Here is a 22,314-nt window from a genome sequence, read left to right on the forward strand (position 1 = left end):
GGGTGATAAAATCCTAGGTGAGACTATAGGAATGAATCAATAAATGTGGAAATCACTAGAAATGAGGAGAATGAGGAACTGAGAAGCCAGGATGTCAAATAGTTTAACTGTGAGGATGTTGAGGTAACCCAAGGAAAAAGCTACAAGTGTAACAGTGGCATTCCCCCAGTTCTGATTTCTAGGTAAGGACAGTTCTTCCAGCCTCCCAATACCCCCAGTCTAACAGTACCACTTGGCAGCTTTTGGATTACCAATCTAGGAGGGTATTATCTTTCATTCTAGAATGTTTGACTAACTCCACAGTCTTATTTAATATGGCATTGGTTACCATCTCAGTACTGCAATAGGAAACTAGAGGTCACTTTTGCCTATTTCATCCTGAACTATTAAATTAGTTGGAAAAGGAGTAAGTCTCCCAAAGGACTCATTTTAGTATGACTGAATTTGATATTCAGAAGCCATTTGTATGCATTTTTCTGTGATGGTATTTACCAAGTGTGTGAGTGTTGGTGGTGTGGGCCCCATCCCCAAGCACTAGTCTCTGCAATAACCATGGTGATAATCATGGAGGTTTCCAGGAAAACAAGCTACATCTGCAGCAACATGTGTCCATGGAGTTTCTAAAGCTGCATCAGTTCCTGCACAGCAAAGAAAAGGACATTTTAACTGAGCTCTGGGAAGAGGGGAAAGCCTTGAATGAGGAGATGGAGCTGAATCTGAGCCAGCTTCAGGAGCAATGTCTCTTAGCCAAGGATATGTTGGTGAGCATTCAGGCAAAGACGGAACAACAGAACTCCTTCGACTTTCTCAAAGTGAGAATCCACACCAATATGATTATGGGTACCTTCCTACCTAGAGGGGGGAAGAGGTTTGGAAAGAATGCGGAAGTGGCTTTTCATATCCAGGGAAAACAAAACAAAACAAAACTGTTATAGTGCTTTTAAGATTCTCTGGAAGAAAAGGAGGAGGCTGCTTCAGCTATATGCACAGCAGAAAGCTTTACTTTCATCCTCTTAGGAAATACGATTTTTAAATTCCATTAATAATAGTATATAGTAATGGTTTAATATTTTTCCATAAAGAGCTTGATGCTTTATTTCTCAAAAATAAAAATGTTGCAGCCTGAGTTGTATCTTTGGCTCTCAGCAATCATAAGTTGACCTGTCTGAAAAGCTGTTTTCTAACCTTTGCTTTCTTAAGCTTCACCTCTAAAGAAGCGTTGGTTACCATCTCAGCACTCAGAAGTTTAATTAGCTAGAGTAAGGAAAAGTGGCCTTGGGACTGGGATACCTAATGTGTTTTTCTTCTGAGACTATTTGAAAGTATAGGTAAAGATAGCTTAACCTTAAGTATTGTCTTATTGGCTTCTGTCTTGCTCCCTGTAGAAGGGAACTCTAGAAAGAGCAAAAGGTCAGTTTAACCTGGGTTAGGATCAGGGATGAAGATTAGAAAAAGTGTACGAAGGATGAAAGAAGTTGGTAGAGATGAGTTGGGGACCATCTGCACAAATTCTGGTGGTGGCTGGTATCACCAAAGAAATTTTGAGAGTTGATGAACAGGCATCTGATGTCTCTCTTTCTCCTTTCTTCTAGGACATCACAACTCTCTTACATAGGTAAGTGTTTCCCTATGGTACTATTAATATCATTCCTTGAGTCTCTGGAGGATGTCTAAGGATAAATGATTTATGTCCCCTGCAGCTTGGAGCAAGGAATGAGGGTGCTGGCAACCAGAGAGCTTATTTACAGAAAGCTGAACCTGGGCCAGTACAAAGGTCCTATCCAGTACATGGTATGGAGGGAAATGCAGGACACTCTCTGCCCAGGTATCAGTGGGTAGTAACTATTGGTTCTTGAGGCTCCTAACCTATGTTTAATCTGTGGGACCTCTTCTGTGGCCCTAATTAAGTTTTTACAGTCTGGGATAGGGAAGGGGTACAGTTTGGCCAAAAGGAGGCTAGTTGGTATGACTGAATTTCTTCTAGTACCATGACCTAAGAATTTATGACTTTGTGTTTGTAAATAGATATGAGTTTGATATCAGGATTACTTCTTAGCATATGATTTTGACTGATTTATGAAATGTGGCAACAGCCAAAATTTTATCTTGTTTTGCTAAATCAGCTATATGAATCCCAGGGGCTTCTCTGAAGAAGGAGGAGGTTTCTGAACATACTCTTTTTATGTACACTGGGTCTTTACAGTTTCTTCTGTGCTTGATGTTCATAGTGTAGAACATTTTAGAAGATTGTTTAGATCTTCAGTGCTTCAGAAGAAAACCAATAATTTAAATAAACATACCTAAGAAGGACACTAAGTTTTTGTGTTCCTGTAGATACCAAAGGACTGAGCAAGACAAAATAACACACATGGCATTTCAAGAACATCAAATAAAGTTCTAAATAAAAATCTTTATAGAAATAAAATTCTAAATAGAGTTTTTATAGAATTCATAGACTCATCATTATTATTATTGTTTATGGTTATTGATTTAATGAGAAATCACAAATATATCCCTGATTTAATGAAAAATCGCAAATTTTTCCAGGTAATTGACATTGAAGAAAAATCAACTATACTGAGATATAGTTAACATAGAGTAAAATTATCCAATTTTAAGGGCACAATTTGATGAGTTCTGATGTATATATACACTTACGTAAACCTCTCCATAATCAAAATATAGAAGATTTTTATCACTCCAAAAAGTTCCTACATGCCCCTTTGAAATCAATCTCTTCCTTCTACTCTCAGCCTCTAACATTCACTGACATGTTTTATTTCACTTTAAATGTGTCTTTTCTAAATTTTTGTCTAAGTGATAGCATACATTATGTAGTGTTTTGTGTCTGGTTTTTTTCACTTAGCATAATTTTTTTTTGAGACGGAGTCTCGCTCTGTTGCCCAGGCTGGAGTGCAGTGGTGCCATCTCTGCTCACTGCAAGCTCTGCCTCCAGGGTTCATGCCATTCTCCTGCCTCAGCCTCCCGAGCAGCTGGGACTACAGGTGCCTGCCACCATGCCCAGCTAATTTTTTTGTATTTTCAGTAGAGACGGGGTTTCATCCTGTTAGCTAGGATGGTCTCGATCTCCTGACCTCGTGATCCGCCTGCCTCAGCCTCCCAAAGTGCTGGGATTACAGATGTGAGCCACTGCGCCAGGCCGCATAATGCTTTTTGAGCACTTATGTTGTTCCATGTATCAATAATCATGATTATTTATTCAGTTTACTTATTCATTTCCCAGTTGATGGACATGGGGTAGTCCACGGTAGTTTTATCCATCCTGCAATAAGTGAAAATCCCAGTTTCTCTATATCCTTTCCAAAACTTGATATTGTCAATCTTTTTAATTTAAACCATTTTATTGAATGTATAGTAGTATCTTATTGTGGTTTTAATTTGCATATCTCTTGTTTTGGTGGGAGGGTGGGACAGAGTCTCACTCTGATGTCCAGGCTAGAGTACAGTGGTGCATCTCAACTCACTGCAACCTCTGCCTCCGAAGCTCAAGTGATTCTTGTGCCTCAGACTCCCCAGTAGCTGGAATTACAGGCGTGCACTGCCATGCCTAGCTAATTTTTGTATTTTTAGTAGAGACGAGCTTTTGCCATGTTGGCCAGGCTGATCTTGAACTCCTGGCCTTAAGTGATCCATCCACCTCAGCCTCCTAAAGTGTTGAAATTACAGGCATGAGCCGTGGTGCCCGGCTGCATATCCCTAATGAGCAATCCTGTTGAGCGTCCTTTCAGGTGCTTCCTTGCCATTCATATTTTTTTTGGTTGTGTTCAAACTTTTGTCTGTATTTTTGTTAAATTGTTGTATTATTAAGTTGTAAAGGATACAACTCCTTTATCAGATATATGTTTCTTAAATGTTTTTTCTCACTCCATGGCTTGCCTTTTCAATTTACTTTTATTTATTTATTTTTTTGAGATGGAGTCTTGCTCTGTCACCCAGGCTGGAGTGTGGTGCGATCTCGGCTCACTGCAAGCTCCGCCTCCCGGGTTCACGCCATTCTCCTGCCTCAGCCTTCCAAATAGCTGGGACTACAGGTGCCCGCCACCACGCCCGGCTAATTTTTTTGCATTTTTAGTAGAGATGGGGTTTCACCATGTTAGCCAGGATGGTCTCGATCTCCTGACCTCGTGATCTGCCTGCCTCGGCCTCCCAAAGTACTGGGATTACAGGCGTGAGCCACCGCACCTGGCCATCTCTGGCTAATTTTAGGACTTGCTTTTTGTCACTTGCTTCCATCAATTTGATTATACGGGGTCTTGGTGTGATTTTCTTTGTATTTATTCTGCTTGTGCTTCATTGAGCTGCTTGGATCTAAGGGTTTATAATTTTCATCAAATTTTGAATAATATCAGCTGGTATTTCTTCAAATACTTTTTTACCAACCCCTTTTCTTCTCTCCTTCTTGGAGTCTAATTTTACATATTTTAGACAACTTGATATTGTCAAGTTGTCTCATGTCATCGATATTCAGTATTTTTTTTAGCCTTTTTTCGCCTCACACTTTATTTTAAATGGTTTCTTTTGTTATTCACGTTCTCATCTTTTCTTCTGCACGGTCTAACCTTCTGTTAATATTGTTCAAGATATTTTCATTTTATATACATTTCATTTCATTTCTAGAAGTTTCATTTGGGTCTTTTTATATCTTTCTTATCTCTTCTCACCATGTTCATGCCTTCCTCTACATTCTTGAAAAAATGGAAGACATTTATCCATTTTAATATCCTTGTCTGCTAATTCTATCATCATTGTCATTTCTGGGCCTGATTTTATTGTTTCATTGTTCTCCTGAGAGTTGTATTTTCCTGCTGCTTTGTATGGCTAGTAATCTTTTTCTTTTTAATGGGCTTTATTTTTTAGGACACTTTTAGATTTTTTAATTTTACAGAAAAACTGAGAAGATAGTATAGAGTTTTTTATATGCCCCATCCTCATTTTTCTCTATTATTAACATCTTAAACATTTTTAACAACTAATGAACCAAATTGATACATTATTAACTGAAATCCATAGTTCCTTTAGATTTTCTTAGTTTTTACCTAATGTCATTTTTCTGTTTTAGGTTTCCATCTAAGATGCCACATTACACTAAGTTGTCATTTCCTTTAGGTGCCCCTTGGCTGTGACAGTTTCTCAGACTTGCCTTATTTTTTATGACTTACACAGTTTTGAGGAGTACTGGTCATATATTTTGTAAGGATGCTGCACTATTGCAATTTGTTTGATGTTTTCCTCATAAAATTTGGGTTATTAATCGGGAGAGGAAGACAGTAGCATTAAAGTGTCATTGTCATCACATCACATTAAGTGTTCATACTGTCAATATGATTTATGACTATTGATGTTGACTTTAATCACCTGGCTAAGGAAGTGTCTGTCAGGTTTCTCCACTGTACTCTTTTTCCCTCCTTCTATACTTGTATACTTTGGAAGGCAGTCATTGTGCACAGCCCATGCTTAAGGAGGGGAGAATTATGCTCCATCTCCCTGAGGGTAGCGTGTTAATGTAAATTATTTGAAATTTTGCTGCCCTGGAGATTTGTCTCTTCTGGTTGGTAATTTTTTACTGGATGCCAAATATGATGAATTTCATATTGTTTGTACTGATGAATTCATATTGGTGAATTTTGTATTTGCTGGATTTTGTTGTAGTTCTTTCAGTTCTATTGAATTTAACTCTGGCATGCAGTTAACGTGGTATGACATCATTTTGTTCCTTTTGAGGCTTAAATAAAGCCTAGTTAGAGTGGCTCAAGAGCAGCCTTTAATCTAGGGCTAACTTAGCCCATTTTCTAAAGTAATATACCCTTCTGATTACCCTACCTGATGTTGACATATTACGACATTTTTCCATTCTGGTTGGCAAGATTGAAAATTATTCCCAGCTTTGTGTGAGTTCCAGAAATTTTTCAGTCTATTGATTTCTGGAGGTTCTTTCTCTGGCCTTGACGAGTTTCACTGCATGCATGTGCAGATTAGTACTCAGCCACAGCCTTGAGAGAATCCCTTTGTAGATGTTTGTAAGTTTCTGTGAAGTTCCCTCCTCTGTGTTACTCTGCTCAGCAAATTGTAGCTGCCTTGGTATGACAGAGTTTTTCTTCCTGTATACTTTGCTCTGTAAAGCCAAACTTCACTTCTAGCAATCTTTTAAAGTGCAAACTGATTTTTAAATTTTTGGTATAATTTTACATCAAGAAAACCAAATGAGATTTATTTAATATATATTTATTAATAATGTATTATTTATCCATATACTCTCCCTCTATACAGAGTGGGAAATTGTTTTTCTATGGTAACTGTGGTCAGACCTTTGTAAAATATATTCCATACTTTTTATTTCTAAGTCTTTGCTTATTTTGTAGATCCATATATTCTCCTTTTCTGCCAGCCTTATAAATTAGGCTGTTGCTTTAGAGCAGGAGCTGGCACTTTTCTGTAAAGGTTTGAAGAGTAAATATTTTAGGCCTTGCAGGTGTATGGTCTTTGTTGCAGCTACTTAACTCTGCTCTTGTAGTGAAAAAGAAGCTACAGACAACATATAAATGAATGGTCATAAATGTGCTCCAATAAAACTTTACCTTACAAAGTAGGCAGTGGGTCAGATTTGACCTGTTGGTTGTAGTTTGCCTACTCTAGCTTAGGGAATTTTTCAATTTAAAATATTTGCATGAACAAATGCCCAAATAATGTGGAGTGAACCATATGGGGAAAAAGCATTCTAGGACAAGGGAAGAAACTATAAGGACCCTGAAGTAGGAATGATCTTCATTATGTTCAAGGAACTGCCAAAAGGCAAGGGTGGATGAATCAAAGTAAATGAGGGAGAGTGTGGTAGGAGATGAAGTAGAGAGGTAGGTAAATCATGTGGCTCTTTTTTCCTCTATAAGGACTCTGGATTTTATCTCAGATGCGATGGTAAACATAAGAGTATGCTGAGCAGGGAAATGGCTTGATCTCATTCATGATATGTGTAGAATAGGGTGCAGATGGGCAAGAGAGGAAACAGAAGAGTAAAAAGCTATTGCAGTAGTTCCAGGCCAGTGATATTTCTGGAAGTAGTCAGAAGTGTTTGGGCACAAGATATATTTTGAAGGTGGAGCTGACAGAACTTTTCGTTATATGAACGTGGCATGAGAAGGAAAGAGAGGACAAAAAGCTGACTCATGGGAATCTTCAGAGCCAATGCAGGCTGAACTAGCTAGAGATGTGTCAGAGGCTTAGCAAAGAGAGCAGAGTGGGATTCCAAAACGTTGCTAAAAAGTCTTTATGGTACCTCCAAAGAAAACCCAGTCCTCACATCAGAAAGATTAACAACCCAAAGTGAATGGGGATATGTAAGGGGATAGGGATTTAGCCTATATGGAAAAATTCAAGATTCTTAATTCTTCAAAGCCTCTTGTTGGAAAGAGAAGTCCCTGGGATAATGGAAAAGACTCAGGGTTTTCTGAGAAGATAGAGTTAGACTAGAGTTCATGACTAGCCTGGCCAACATGGTGAAATCCTGTCTCTACTAAAATTACAAAAAATATCAGCTGAGCGTGGTGGTGCATGCCTGTAATCCTAGCTACTCAGGAGGCTGAAGCAGGAGAATTGCTTGAACCCAGGAGGCGGAGGTTGCAGTGAGCCGAGGTTGTGCCACTGCACTCCAGCCTGGGGGACAGAGCAAGAATCTATCTCAAAAAAACAAAACAAAACAAAACAAAACAAAAAAAACAGAGAGAGAGAAACTAGATTGATTCTGCTTCCAAGGATAAATAAATCCAATAACAACAAATGCATGCATATATGTATCTGTGTCCATGGTGTGAACACACATAGCTATTAGGTCTCCTTTATCAAATTTCATGTCAAGGTCCAATGATCTCACATCTGGAATTTGTGTCATCCTCTTGCTGGTCAGCTTTCAACCTCTCTTCATTTAGTTTAGATATTCTTTTTTTATACTGCTGCCCTTTGAATTGTCTAAACCAATGCTTGTAAAATTATCTGTGATGAAGGGCCAATTAAAAAAATCTCAATCTGTCATGGACTGATACTTTTGTAAAATACAATATAAATTACTTGAAAAAGTAAAATAAAAAAAAAGCAAAGATTACAAAGTACAAGCCCAATTTTGTAATTATTAGATTCAACTGACATAAAATTACTGTCAATTTGCTATGAAAGTTTTTAAAAGTTTACTCTTAATTTCTATACTATCTTTGTCCGAGACTGTTAACCACATGGTATGTGGACCACATTATGAGTAGCAATGACATAAACCACTCTAGATCTCAAAAATCTCATTATCTGTTAAACCAAAATAAACCTCTCACTATTGTCCTCTAAACTCTGTACCAGTTAGTTCAGTCTTGCCTGTGTCTAACAGGCAAGCTCTTGTGTTCTCTTCCGCACAGGGGACTGTTTTTAATCCATTTCTTTCTTTCCGTTTATTCAAAACATCCTAAATACATCTCATGTATATACAACTGAATACTTACCTTCCTCAGAAAGCTTTCCTAGAACATCCTTACCTAATTTTTACCCCTTTGGCATTTGTATTTTCTTATATTTATTAGTATAGGTTTATATTATTTGTATTGTTTCCTTTAGTAGAGCATAAATTACTTCCGAGTAATCCCTGATTTTTACCCTAAATATAAAAATGTCTAGAATATAGTAACATGGATACCCAAACAATAAAAAGCATGTAAGTGGCCAGGTGTGGTGGCTCATGCCTGTAATCTCAGCACTTTGAGAGGCCTAGGCAGGTGGGTTGCTTGGGGCCAGGAGTTCGAGGCCAGTCTGGCCAACATGGCGAAACCCTGTCTCTACTAAAAAATTACAAAGATTAGCCAGGTGTGGTGGCACACACCTGTAATCCCAGCTACTTGGGGGGCTGAGGCATGAGAATTGCTTGAACCCAGGAAGCGGAGGTTGCAGTGAGCCGAGATCGCACCACTGCACTCCAGCCCTGGGCAACCTTGTCTGCCTCAAAAAAAAAAAAAAAAAAAGCATATAAGTAATTGCTTGCCTGTCTAAGAGTCTATGTGTATGGGGAGATAAAGTACTATTGAATATGAAATACTATCTTTTACTGTGGGAATTTGTGTTTACCCCCTTTTCTCTCATGCTCTGCTTTCTTTTATTTTCTTACTAGGCCTGTCTCCACTAACTCTGGACCCTAAAACAGCTCACCCAAATCTGGTGCTCTCCGAAAGCCAAACCAGCGTCTGGCATTGTGACATTAAGAAGGTAATGCCTGATGATCCTGAGAGGTTTGACTCAAGTGTGGCTGTGCTGGGCTCAAGAGGCTTCACCTCTGGAAAGTGGTACTGGGAAGTAGAAGTAGCAAAGAAGACAAAATGGACAGTTGGAGTTGTCAGAGAATCCATCATCCGGAAGGGCAGCTGTCCTCTAACTCCTGAGCAAGGATTCTGGCTTTTAAGACTAAGGAACCAAACTGATCTAAAGGCTCTGGATTTGCCTTCTTGCAGTCTGACACTGACTAACAACCTCGACAAGGTGGGCATATACCTGGATTATGAAGGAGGACAGTTGTCCTTCTACAATGCTAAAACCATGACTCACATTTACACCTTCAGTAACACTTTCATGGAGAAACTTTATCCCTACTTCTGCCCCTGCCTTAATGATGGTGGAGAGAATAAAGAACCATTGCACATCTTACATCCACAGTAATGAGTCATACTATTCTACAAATTCAGAGTGTTATTAAAGAGGTATTGAAATATTTTACCAGTCTCACTGGATTCTCTTCTCAATTTGTGGGGAACTATGGAATAATGAAAAGAGGATGCACAAATCAAATTCCATTCTTTCAGTATCCTAAATGGATTTCACTGGAGGCTTTCAAGGTATCATTCTTCTCTGGGGTCTTTTATGACACAGGAGCCACTCTCAAGAGAGTGATCATCATGCTACTGTTACTGGAGCAAACTGCAACTTGAGTTTGTGATGTTTGGGAACCCTTTGCAAATATGCCCAGAAATGATCATGTTGTCATATTTTCCAGCTTAATGACCCTTAGCAGATGAATTTTCAGGTGTTCACTCTTCTTACTATTTTTTTTTGATATACATTTTCATCTTATTTCTTTTTTTAGAACCTACTGCTGTAATTTTATTTTATTTTTTTGAGATAGAGTCTCGCTGTCTAGGCTGGAGTGCAGTGGCATGATCACGGCTCACTGCAGCCTCAACCTCCTGGGCTCAAGCAATCCTCCCATCTCAGACCCTGAGTAGCTGGGACTATTGGTGCACGCCACCACAAGTAGAGATGGGGTTTCATCATGTTGCCCAGGCTTTTCTGGAACTCTTGGGCTCAAGAGATCCTCATGCCTCAGCTTTCCAAAGTGTTGGAATTATAGGTGTGAGATACCATGCCTGTCCTGTAATTTTAAACCATGCTCCACAGGCTTAAATAAAAAAGTAGGAAATGATCTGGACTAGTTTATAATCTTGTCTTGAATTCTCTCAAGATACATTTTAGTCCAGCAAATCTGTGACTCTTTCCTTTCCTTTCTCAGTTCCATTTCCCTGCTTTATCTATCTGCAGGAGACATGCATATATATATACGTATATATATATATATATATATATATATATATATACACACATATATATATACAGTCTGACAGATGGGGTCTCACTATGTTGCCTAGGCTAGTCTTGAATTCCTGACCTCAAGCATCCTCCCACCTTGACCTCCTAAAGTTCTAGGATTACAGATGTGAGTCACCACACCCAACCTCCATCTACTTTTGACTACATCCTTTTTCATCATTCCTGCCTATAATGTAAGTAGTATTTTGCATCTTGTTCTGTCCAATATACTCATCCTTGAGCTTTTTCCAAGTCTAAAATTCTTAACATCATTGATCTCAGCAGTACTCTTGATTGACTGTCCCTATTTCCTTTCTTTGGAAGTCCTCATCTAAATGGGCTTTATTCTCTATAGCTGACAGTTTTGGGGGGACTTTTTAGGACCTTCAGCATTGGCCCTCTAAAATTATAATTAGCACAGTTTTTGTTTTTTTTGGGGGGGGGTCAGGGCAAAAGCTTAAATGTATGTATGTGAAAAATAATGCAAATACTACAGACAATATTCATGTAGTTTGTTATATACAATATGCATACATTTACAACTGATTTGGATAAACAGCCATAACAGGATTAAGACTACATTTAAGAAATTGCCTTTTTTTTTTTTTTTGAATTCACTTCAATCAGAACGTAGTAAGAACATATTTTGTGCCTGGAATCTTGCTTAATGTCTTAAAGGGTATAAAAGCAGCATAAAAAGAAAAAGAAAGGCATGCCAATAGAAAGTAATCTGACTAAAAATTAATTCACTTCTAAGGTATAAAAAGTTACAGCTGAAATATATTATTTTTTAAGACAAGGTCTTACTCTGTCACCCAGGCTGGAGTACAGTGGCACGAACACGGCTCTTTGCAGCCTGGGACTCTTGGATCCTCCCACCTCAGCCTCTCGAGTAGCTAGGATTATAGGCGCAGGCAACGACGCCCAACTAAATTTGTATTTTTAGTAGAGACGAGGTCTCACTATGTTACCCAGCCTTGAAATATGTTATTCTTAAGATGCAATGGTTCTTAACCCTGGATACACATTAGGTTCATGTAGGAAGCTTTAAAAAAATTTAGATGCCTGGAATCCAGCCAAGACCAATTAAGGAAAGGTCTCTAGCAAGTGAAACTCTGCTAGAGTCCCAGTGTACAGTAGCTACAAGCCACTAGTTTCTAAAATCTCTGAGGCGATTCTAATGTGTGGCTGGGGCAGACAGCCACTGAACGAAAGCAACATGTTTTATTTATTTTTACTTTAAAAATTTTTTTCCACAAGTTATTGGGGTATAGGTGGTATTTGGTTACATGAGTAAGTTCTCTAGTGGTGATTTGTGAGATTTTGGTGCACCCATCACCCGAGCAGTGTACACTGCATCATATTTGTAGTCTTTTATCCCTTGCCCCCCTCCCACTCTTCAAGTCCCCAAAGTCCATTGTATCATTCTTATGCCTTCGCATCCTCACAGCTTAGCTCCCACATACCAGTGAGGACATACAATGTTTGGTTTTCCATTCCATGAGTTACTTCACTTAGAATAATAGTCTCCAATCTCATCGAGGTCACAGCAAATGCCATTAATTCATTCCTTTTTATGGCTGAGTAGTATTCCAGCGTATAAATATACCACAGTTTTCTTTATCCACTTGTTGATTGATGGGCATTTAGGTTGGTTCCATGATTTTGCAATTGTGAATTGTACTGCTATAAACATGCATGTGAAAGTATCTTTTGCATATAATGACTTCTTTTCCTCTGGGTAGATACCCAGTAGTAGGATTGCTCGATCAAATGGTAGTTCTACTGTTGCGGGAAGTCAGGGATCCCAAACGGAGGGACCGGCTGGAGCCACGGCAGAGAAAACATAAATTGTGAAGATTTCATGGACATTTATCACTTCCCTAATAATACTTTTATAATTTCTTGTGCCTGTCTTACTTTAATCTCTTAATCCTGTTATATTCATAAGCTGAGGATGTACGTCATCTCAGGACCCTGTGATGATTGTGTTAACTGTACAAATTGATTGTAAAACATGTGTGTTTGAAGAAGATGAAATCAGTGCACCTTGAAAATGAACATAATAATAGCGATTTTAGGGAACAAGGGAAGACAACCATAAGGTCTGACTGCCTGTGGGGTCGGGCAAAAAGAGCCATATTTTTCTTCTTGCAGAGAGCCTATAAATGGACGTGAAAGTAGAAGAGATATCGCTAAATTCTTTTCCTAGCAAGGAATATAATATTAAGACCCTAGGAAAAGAATTGCATTCCTGGGGGAGGTCTATAAACAGCCGCTCTGGGAGTGTCTGTCCTATGCGGTTGAGATAAGGACTGAGATACGTCCTGGTCTCCTGCAGTACCCTCAGGCTTACTAGGATTGGGAAACCCCAGACCTGGTAAATTTGAGGTCAGACTGGTTCTCTGCTCTTGAACCCTGTTTTCTGTTAAGATGTTTATCAAGACAATACGTGCACCGCTGAACATAGACCCTTATCAGGAGTTCTGATTTTGCCCTGGTCCTGTTTCCTCAGAAGCATGTGATCTTTGTTCTCCTTTTTGCCCCTTGAAGCATGTGATCTTTGTGACCTACTCCCTGTTCATACACCCCCTCCCCTTTTGAAATCCCTAATAAAAACTTACTGGTTTTGTGGCTCAGGTGGGCATCACAGACCTACTGATATGTGATGTCACCCCTGGCAGCCTAGCTGTAAAATTCCCGTCTTTGTACTCTCTTTGTTTCTCAGACTGGCTGACACTTAGGGAAAATAGAAAGAACCTACACCCCCAATATTCTACTTTTAGTTCTTTAAGGAATCTCCATACTGTTTCCCATAGTGGCTGTACTAGTTTACTTTCCCACCAGCAGTGCAGAAGTGTTCCCTGTTCATTGCATCCATGCCAACATCTACAGTTTTTTGATTGTTTTGATTATGGCCATTCTTGCAGGAGTAAGGTGGTATTGCATTCTGGTTTTGATTTGCATTTCTCTGACCATTAATGATGCTGAGCATTTTTTTCATATGTTTGTTGGCAGTTTGTATATCTTCGTTTGAGAATTGTCTATTCATGTCCTCAGCCCACTTTTTGTTGGGATTGTTTTTTTCTTACTTATTTGTTTCAGTTTTTTGTAGATTCTGGATATTAGTCCTTTGTCAGATGTATAGATTGTGAAGATTTTCTCCCACTCTATGGGTTGTCTGTTTACTCTGTCGACTGTTCCTTTTGCTGTGCAAAAGCTCTTTAGTTTAATTAAGTCCCAATTATTATCTTTGCTTTGATTGCATTTGCTTTTGGGTTATTGGTCATGAAATCCTTGCCTAAGCCAATGTCTAGAAGGGTTTTTCCAATGTTATCTTCTAGAATTTTTATAGTTTCAGGTCTTAGATTTAAGTCCTTAATCTATCTTGGTTGATTTTTGTATAAGGTGAGAGATGAGGATCCAGATTCATTCTCCTACATGTGGCTAGCCAATTATCCCAGCACCATTTGTTGAAAAGGGTGTCCTTTCCCCACTTTGTTTTTGTTTGTTTTGTTGAAGATCAGTTGGCTGTTAAGTATTTGGGTTTATTTCCGGTTTCTCCATTCTGTTCCATTGGTCTATGTGTTTTTTGTTTGTTTGTTTGTTTGTTTGTTTGTTTTTAAATACGGAGTCTCGCTTTGTCTTCCAGGCTGAAGTGCAGTGGCACGATCTTGGCTCACTGCAAGCTCTGCCTTCCAGGCTCATGCCATTCTCCCGCCTCAGCCTCCCGAGTAGCTGGGACTACAGGCATCTGCCACCATGCCCGGCTAATTTTTTTTGTATTTTTTTTTAGTAGAGACGAGGTTTCACCTTGTTAGCCAGGATGGTCTTGATCTCCTGACCTTGTGATCCACCTGCCTTGGCCTCCCAAAGTGCTAAGCTTACAGGCATGAGCCACCATGCCCAGCCCTATGTGCCTATTTTTATACCAGTACCATGCTGTTTTGGTGACTATGGCCTCATAGTATAGTTTGAAATCAGGTAGTGTGATGCCTACAGATTTGTTCTTTTTGCTTAGTCTTGCTTTGGCTATGTGGGCTCTTTTTTGGTTCCATATGAATTTTAGAATTGTTTTTTCTAATTCTGTGAAGAATAATAGCAGTATTTTTATGGGGATTGTACTGAATTTGTAGATTGCTTTTGGCAGTGTGGTCATTTTCACAATATTGATTCTACACATCCATGAGCATGGGATGTTTTTCCATTTGTGTCATCTACATTTTTTTCAGCAGTGTTTTGTAGTTTTCCTTGTAGAGGTCTTTTGCCTCCTTAGTTAGGTATATTTCTAAGTTTGTTTTTTTTTTCTGTAGCTATTGTAAAAGAGGTTGAGTTCTTAATTTGATTCTCCTCTTGGTCACTGTTGGTGTATAGAAGAGCTACTGATTTGGGTACATTAATCTTGTATCCAGAAACTTTGCTGAATTCTTTTATCAGTTCTAGGAGCTTTCTCGAGGAGTCTGTAGGGTTTCCAAGGTAAATGATCAAATCACCAGCAAACAGTGACAGTTTGACGTCCTCTTTACTGATTTGGATGCACTTTCTTTCTTTCTCTTGTCTGATTGCTCTGGCTAGGACTTCCAGTACTATGTTGAAGAGGAGTGGTGAGAGTGGGCATTCTTGTCTTGTCCCAGTTCTCAGAGGAAATGCTTTCAGCTTTTCCCCACTCGATGTTATGTTGGCTGTGGGTTTGGCATAGACAGCTTTTATTACATTGAGGTATGTCCTTTGTATGCCACTTTTGCTGAGAGTTTTAATCATAAATGGATGCTGGATTTTATCAAATGCTTTTTCTGCATCTATTAAGATGATCATGTAATTTTTGTTTTTAATTGTGTTTATGGGTGTATCACATTTATTGACTTGCATATGTTAAACCATCCCTGTATCCCTGGTATGAAATCCACTTGATCATGGCGGATTATCTTTTTGATATTTGTTGGATTTGGTTAGCTAGTATTTTGTTAAGGATTTTAGCATCTATGTTCATCAAGGATACCAGTCTGTAGTTTTCTTTTTCGGTTATGTCCTTTCCTGGTTTTGGTATTTTAGGGTGATGCTGGCTTCACAGAATGAATTAGGGAGGGTTCCTTCTATCTCTATCTTGTGGAATAGTGTCAAAAGGATTGGTACCAATTCTTCTGTGATGTCTGGTAGAATTCTGCTATGAATCCATCTGGTCTTGGGCTTTTTGTTTGTTTTTTGGGTTTTTGTTTTTGTTACTTTTTTTTTTGAGACGGAGTCTCACTCTGTTGCCCAGGCTGGAGTGCAGTGGCACAATCTTGGCTCGCTGCAACCTCCACCTCCCAGATTCATGCGATTCTCCTGCTTCAGCCTCCCAAGTAGTTGGGACTACAGGCATGCATCACCATGCCCAGCTAATTTTTGTATTTTTAGTAGAGACAGGGTTTCAGCATGTTGGCCAGTCTGGTCTCAAACTCCTGACCTCAAGTTATCTATCTGTCCATCTTGGCCTCTCAAAGTGCTGGGATTACAGGCGTGAGCCACTGCATCCAGCCTCCTGGACTTTTCTTTTTGTTGGTAATTTTTTAATTACCATTTCAGTCTTGCTGCTTGTTATTGGTCTGTGCAGGGTATCTAATTCTTCCTGATTTAAGCAATGAGGGTTGTATTTTTCCAGGAATTTATCCATCTCTTTTAGGTTTTCTAGTTTATGTGCATAAAGGTGTTCATAGTAGCCTTGAGTGATCTTTTGTATTTCTGTGGTGTCAGTTGTAATATCTCCTGTTTCATTTCTTAATGAGGTTATTTGGATTTTCATTCTTCTTTTATTGGTTAATCTTGCTAAGGGTCTGTCAATTTTATTTGTCTTTTTAAAGAACCAGATTTTTGTTTTACTTATCATTTGCATTTTTTTGTTTGTTTCAATTTCATTTAGTTCTTCTCTGATCTTGGTTATTTCCTTTCTTCTGCTGCGTTTGGGTTTGGTTTGTTCTTGTTTCTCTAGTTCCTTGAGGTGTGACCTTAGAATTAGATGTCAGTTTGTGTTCTTTCAGTCTTTTTTTTTTTTTTTTGAGATGGAGTTTTGTTTTTGTTGCCCAGGCTGGAGTACAATGGCGCTGTCTCTGCTCACTGCAGCTTCCACCTCCCGGGTTCCAGTGATTCTCCTGTCTCAGCCTCCTGGGTAGCTGGGATTACAGGTGTCTGCCACCACGCTTGGCTAATTTTTGTATTTTTAGTAGAGACAGTGTTTCACCATGTTGGCCAGGATGGTCTCAAACTCCTGACCTCTGCCCACCTGAGCTTCCCAAAGTGCTGGGATTACAGTCGTGAGCCACCATGCCTGGCCGAGATTTACTTTCTTATTTACATTTTTCCATACTGCTTGATGTTTTAATTTGTGAATATATCATTTTACCAATATAATTTTTAATATTTAACTTCTAAAAGAACGAAAAAAGAGAAACAAAGTGACTCTAGATTAACTTTACTCTTTTTTTCTTTTTTGTTTTTTGTTTGACATGGAGTATTGCCCTGTCGCCAGACTGGAGTGTAGTGGCGAGATCTCGGCTACTGCAAGCTCCGCCTCCCGGGTTCAAGGGATTCTCTTGCCTCAGCCTCTCGAGTAGCTGGGACTACAGGCATGCACCACCACACCCAGCTAATTTTTGTATTTTTAGTTGAGACGGGGTTTCACCATGTTGGCCAGGATGGTCTCGATCTCCTGACCTTGTGACCCACCTGCCTCGGCTTTTCTGATTATAAAGAGAAAAACACTTATGAGACTATTATTTTAAAAATCTACAAAACAAAGAAGAGAGAACACTCAAAGTTTGCACAATGTCTTTGGAGATAATCTGTCAGTCCAGAATCAAATTTCCTAAAAGTATTAGGTGACCATAAAAGGAGAGAGGGGAAGCATGACCTCATCACGAGGTGAGAAAAATTGGCCATTAAAATTTACAGCTGATAAAGGGACAGAAAACATGTTAGAAGGGTTCATTACAAGATAATTTAATAAAAAATATTGAAAGCAGCAAAGAAGAAATCCAATGTTACAGAAATTTCATCTGTCCTGCAAAGGACATACCTGAAAAGCTGAGGAGCAATTCTGAAATATAAAGAAAAAACAAACAAACAAAAAAGAATAAATATCAAATAAATATGAATATAAGTAAAATAGGACAACTCACTAAATACCACGAGATAAATAAATAATATCTTCAGTTTGTAAGGGATCGTGTCAGAAATTCTGCATACTATAGTAGACTGGTTTGCTAAAATGGCAATGAGCATCCCCTTGTTTTATGAGTCCCCTTTTGCAATGTGACTTTGCAGCATCTCCCATTAGGAGGTGGAGTCTATTTTCGCACTCCTGCAACCTGAGCTGCTGGTCTCAGTTCCTTGCTTTGGACAACAGAACATGTTAGATGTCATGCTGTGCCAGTGGCAAGCCTAGGCCTTGCAAATGCATGTAATTTGCATGTTCTGTGCTTTCCCTTGGAAGCCTGCCAAGCTGCCATAGAAACAAGCCTGGCCTCGCCAGCTGCAGGATGAGTCCACAGAGGACAGAGCCATTCCAGATGAGGCCAGGCCCTAGCCAACCCGGCAGCTACTACAAATACATAATTGAGACCATCCTAGACCAGAAGTTTTCAGCAGAGTTCAGCCCAAATTGGAAACCTGCAGAATTCTGAGCTAAATAAAAGATTATTGTCTTAAATCGCTGATTTTTTTTTTTTTTTTTTTTTTTTTTGAGACCGAGTCTCGCTCTGTCGCCCATGTTGGAGTGCAGTGGCGCGATCTCGGCTCACTGCAAGCTTTGGCTCACTGCAAGCTTTGCCTCCCAGGTTCACACCATTCTCCTGCCTCAGCCTACCCCGCAGCTGGGACTACAGGCGCCCGCCACCATGCCCGGCTAATTTCTTTGTATTTTTAGTAGAGATGGGGTTTCACCGTGTTAGCTAGGATGGTCTCGATCTCCTGACCTGGTAATCCCCCTGACTCAACCTCCCAAAGTGCTGGGATTACAGGCGTGAGCCACCGCACCTGGCCAAGTTGCTGACTTTTTTTTTTTATTTGAGAAGGAGTTTCGCTCTGTCACCCAGGCTGGAGCGCAATGGCGCAATCTCGGCTCACTGCAAGCTCCGCCTCCCGGGTTCAAGCGATTCTCCTGCCTCAGCCCCCAGGGTAGCTGGGATTACAGGCCCGCGCCACTACGCCCGGCTAATTTTTTCTGATTTTTAGTAGAGACGGGGTTTCATCGTGTTAGCCAGGATGGTCTCGATCTCCTGACCTCGTGATCCCCTCGCCTCGGCCTCCCAAAGTGCTGGGATTACAGGCATGAGCCACTGCACCCAGCCACGAGTCGCTGACTTTTAAAAAATCTTTTTAATTGACAAGGAAAAATTATATTTATGGTGTAGAACATTATATATATGTACCTTTATATATACATATATATACCTTTTTATACATACCTTTATGTTTATATACCTTTATAGATATATATACGCCTTTTTGTGGTAAGAACACATATACTCTATTCTCTTAGCAATATTCAAGTATATAATATATATTTTTTTTGAGATGGAGTTTTGCTCTGTCGCCTAGGCTGGAGTGCAGTGGCACAATCTCAGCTCACTGCAAGCCCCGCCTCCTGGGTTCACACCATTCTCCTGCCTCAGCCTCCTGAGTAGCTGGGACTACAGGTACCCACCACCACTCCTGGCTAATTTTTTGTATTTTTAGTAGAGACGGGGTTTCACCGTGTTAGCCAGGATGGTCTCGATCTCCTGACTTCGTGATCCGCCCGCCTCGGCCTCCCAAAGTGAATGTATTGTTCTTAACTGCAATCACCATGGTGTAAGATAAATCTCTTTAACTTATTCCTTCTTTCTAACTGAAATTTTGTGTCCTTTGACCAACATCTCCCCAATACCCCCGCCCCTCAGCCTCTGTTAACTTTTGATGTGGCTTTTAAGGCATCAATTGCTAATCAACACATTCACATTGACCCTAGTTGTCATTTATATGGGAAGGCAAAGAAAGATAATCTCAAGAATAAAAGAGACTTGAAAATACATTATCTTTTAAAAATTACTTGAAGATGGACATGAAACACTGAAAAAAGATAAAGCAAAATTAAGATACCAAGACGGGAGAAATCATAATATAAAATTATTGGTAGAGACTAGTGATAACAACTAATACAAAATGACTAAATTATTATAAATATGACTTAAAATAATACAAATGATAATATGCTCATGAAATACATAATACAAAACTATGAAATTGCATAAAGCTAAATTAAAATGTAAGTTTGTATAAGTAAATAGAAAAGAAAAAGAGAGTACATAAAAGTATGTTCAAATTCTTATTTTAAATTATAAAGGGGACTTAAAGGAAACCAATTGTTATATCAAATAGATATATGTTATCACGTTTGAAAAAAATTTAAAGGATTAAAAATGTGGTGTTAAAATAGACTGAAATTAAAGTACGCAAACTGCTGGAGAGAAGAAAAACAATGAATGCATCTAACATACAGCAAAAGACAGAAATGACGAAAAAAAGCAAGGCATGAACATCAACAACCAAATAAAAACAAAATGACAGAAGTAGGAGCAAATATATCATTTATTGCAATGAACATAGAAAGATTAAAATTCCGTATTAAATATAATTGATATAAAAAGAATCCAACTAAGCAAAAAGCCTAAAGTTGAAAAAATACATTAGACAAACACAAATAAACTGAAAGCTACAATTGAGTAATAAAATCAGACACTGCTGAATTCAGGGCAAATATATTAAAAAGGATTCTTAATGGCTTTATAATTAACATTTTATAATGAAAAGAATAAAATCTATAGTTACATTATAAATATCCACAAATATGCATCAGTCAACATTGCTTCAATATATAGAATGAAAAGAAGTATAAAAACAAGACAAAATTGTCAAAAGCACAGTTATAATGCTATTGACAGATCAAACAGATATAAATAAACAAACATAAAACAAAAATTAATCCTGTAGTTGTTCATCTTTTTAGACTCTTGGACCCCTATGGGAATCTCATGAATTTTCTCTCCTCACTCAGAAGCATGTGCATATTGCCTGCATGTCAGGGAATTTATGGATACCTTGAAGCCCATTCATGAACTTCTTTGTGGCCCCCTATGGTTTACTAATACTAGATAAAAGGCTTTGAGTTAAATAATAAAGGTTGGTTTAATAATTACCAAACTTTAACTCTATGGATAATAGATTTCCAGTGCCCATGGCTCATTCACATAAATCTATCGTATGAGACCACAAAGACAATCTATAATTCTAAAAAGTATATATTATGCAGACCACATCTCTAAGCAAAGTGCAGTAAAACTAGAGACTAATAAGAACATATTAACCCTAAAAATAGAGTCACTTTGAGTTGTTAAAAGTCACTCTCTAAAATAACTCTTTGGTTAAAGAGGAAAAGAAAATGATGACTAGAAAAAAATTAGCAAAACTAAGAACACTACATACTATATCTTAGAAATGTAGATGAGTAATTAACACCACATTAGTTATTAAAAGCTAGCTCTTTCAATAAATTGTGTTGGGACAACAAGCTAATAAAGTGGCACTGAGGATACAAAGGAAGAGTAGAATTCATGAAGAGCTAAGGCAGTTTTGAAATAAAAGAGGAAAGATGAGGTGGGGAGAGCACATTATTCTTTATGATATTAAGATGTAGGAAAGGCCATTGTGATATAAACAGTATGGACTAACATGGATAAAGATAAATAGAACAAATCGGAACAGAATAGAGACCTCAGAAATAGATTTGTTTCTGTGTGACTTTGATTCACAGTAGATGTGACTCTTTAAAGCAATAGGAAGGGATGATTTGGTTGGCATATAGCACTGAGAAAACTGATTCCCTAGGACATGAGGAGATGATGCAGAGAAGGGATTCCTGAATGGCCAAAATACATATAAAGAGACTCTTAGACACACAAGTATATAGATAAATAAAAACTAAAATGACAATAAGATACCATTGTATATCCACTATAATACAAAAATTAGAAAGATGGTGAAGATGTCAGAAAACCGGGTCCTCATGCACTACTGACAGTTGTATAAACTGGTACGGCCCTCCTAGAAAGCCGTCTGGTTGTGTCCTCAATAAAATAAGTATGCACACATCTGTGATCCATAAGTCCCTCTCTTGGGCGTACATCCTAGAGAAATTTTCCAGCAGGTTGGTAAAAATGCATTTTAGAAGATGTTTTAATGCATATTTTTGGTATTGGAGATAACCTAGGTATCCAACAATTGGGGAATGGGTAAGTTAAAGGTAGAAAATATAATGCAACATTATTTAGCCTCAAAAGTAATGAATGAGACAGCATTCAGCACCATGGACAATCATTTAAAACATGCTGGGTGAAAAGTTTTTAAAAAGACAGAAATTTATAGTATAATGCCATTTGCGTAAACTTGTTTAAGATTTTGTGGGTACATAGTAGTTATATATATTTAGGGGGTACATGAGATGTTTTGATACAGGCATGCAATGTGAAATAGGCACATCATGAGGAATGGGGTACCTGTTCCCTCAAGAATTTATCTTGTGAGTTACAAACAATCCAACTTTACACACAACAAACTATTTTTCAAAGATAAATAAATTTGATTATATATAAAGTGTATGTAACAGATACCTATGGAAGA

General features: G+C 38.5%; 1 protein-coding gene across 3 annotated transcripts in view; it reads left to right on the forward strand.

Moving 5' to 3' along the window:
* Positions 1-9,762, forward strand: part of TRIM69 (tripartite motif containing 69) — a 31,273-nt gene extending 21,511 nt beyond the window's left edge. The window contains exons 4-7 of one of the 3 annotated variants that reach the window (XM_004056106.3): positions 579-812; positions 1,593-1,615; positions 1,701-1,825; positions 9,158-9,762. In XM_004056106.3, the coding sequence (XP_004056154.1) occupies positions 579-812; positions 1,593-1,615; positions 1,701-1,825; positions 9,158-9,699 (924 nt within the window). In that variant the 3' untranslated portion in view covers positions 9,700-9,762. Of the gene's footprint in view, positions 1-570; positions 813-1,592; positions 1,616-1,700; positions 1,826-9,157 lie in introns of all 3 variants that reach the window. The other 2 variants (XM_055363593.2, XM_019010592.3) reach the window with 2 other exon arrangements.
* The last annotated feature ends 12,552 nt before the right edge of the window (positions 9,763-22,314 follow it).

The sequence above is a fragment of the Gorilla gorilla genome, chromosome 16 (genome assembly GCF_029281585.2).
Source record: "Gorilla gorilla gorilla isolate KB3781 chromosome 16, NHGRI_mGorGor1-v2.1_pri, whole genome shotgun sequence".
NCBI classification, from domain to species: domain Eukaryota; kingdom Metazoa; phylum Chordata; class Mammalia; order Primates; family Hominidae; genus Gorilla; species Gorilla gorilla.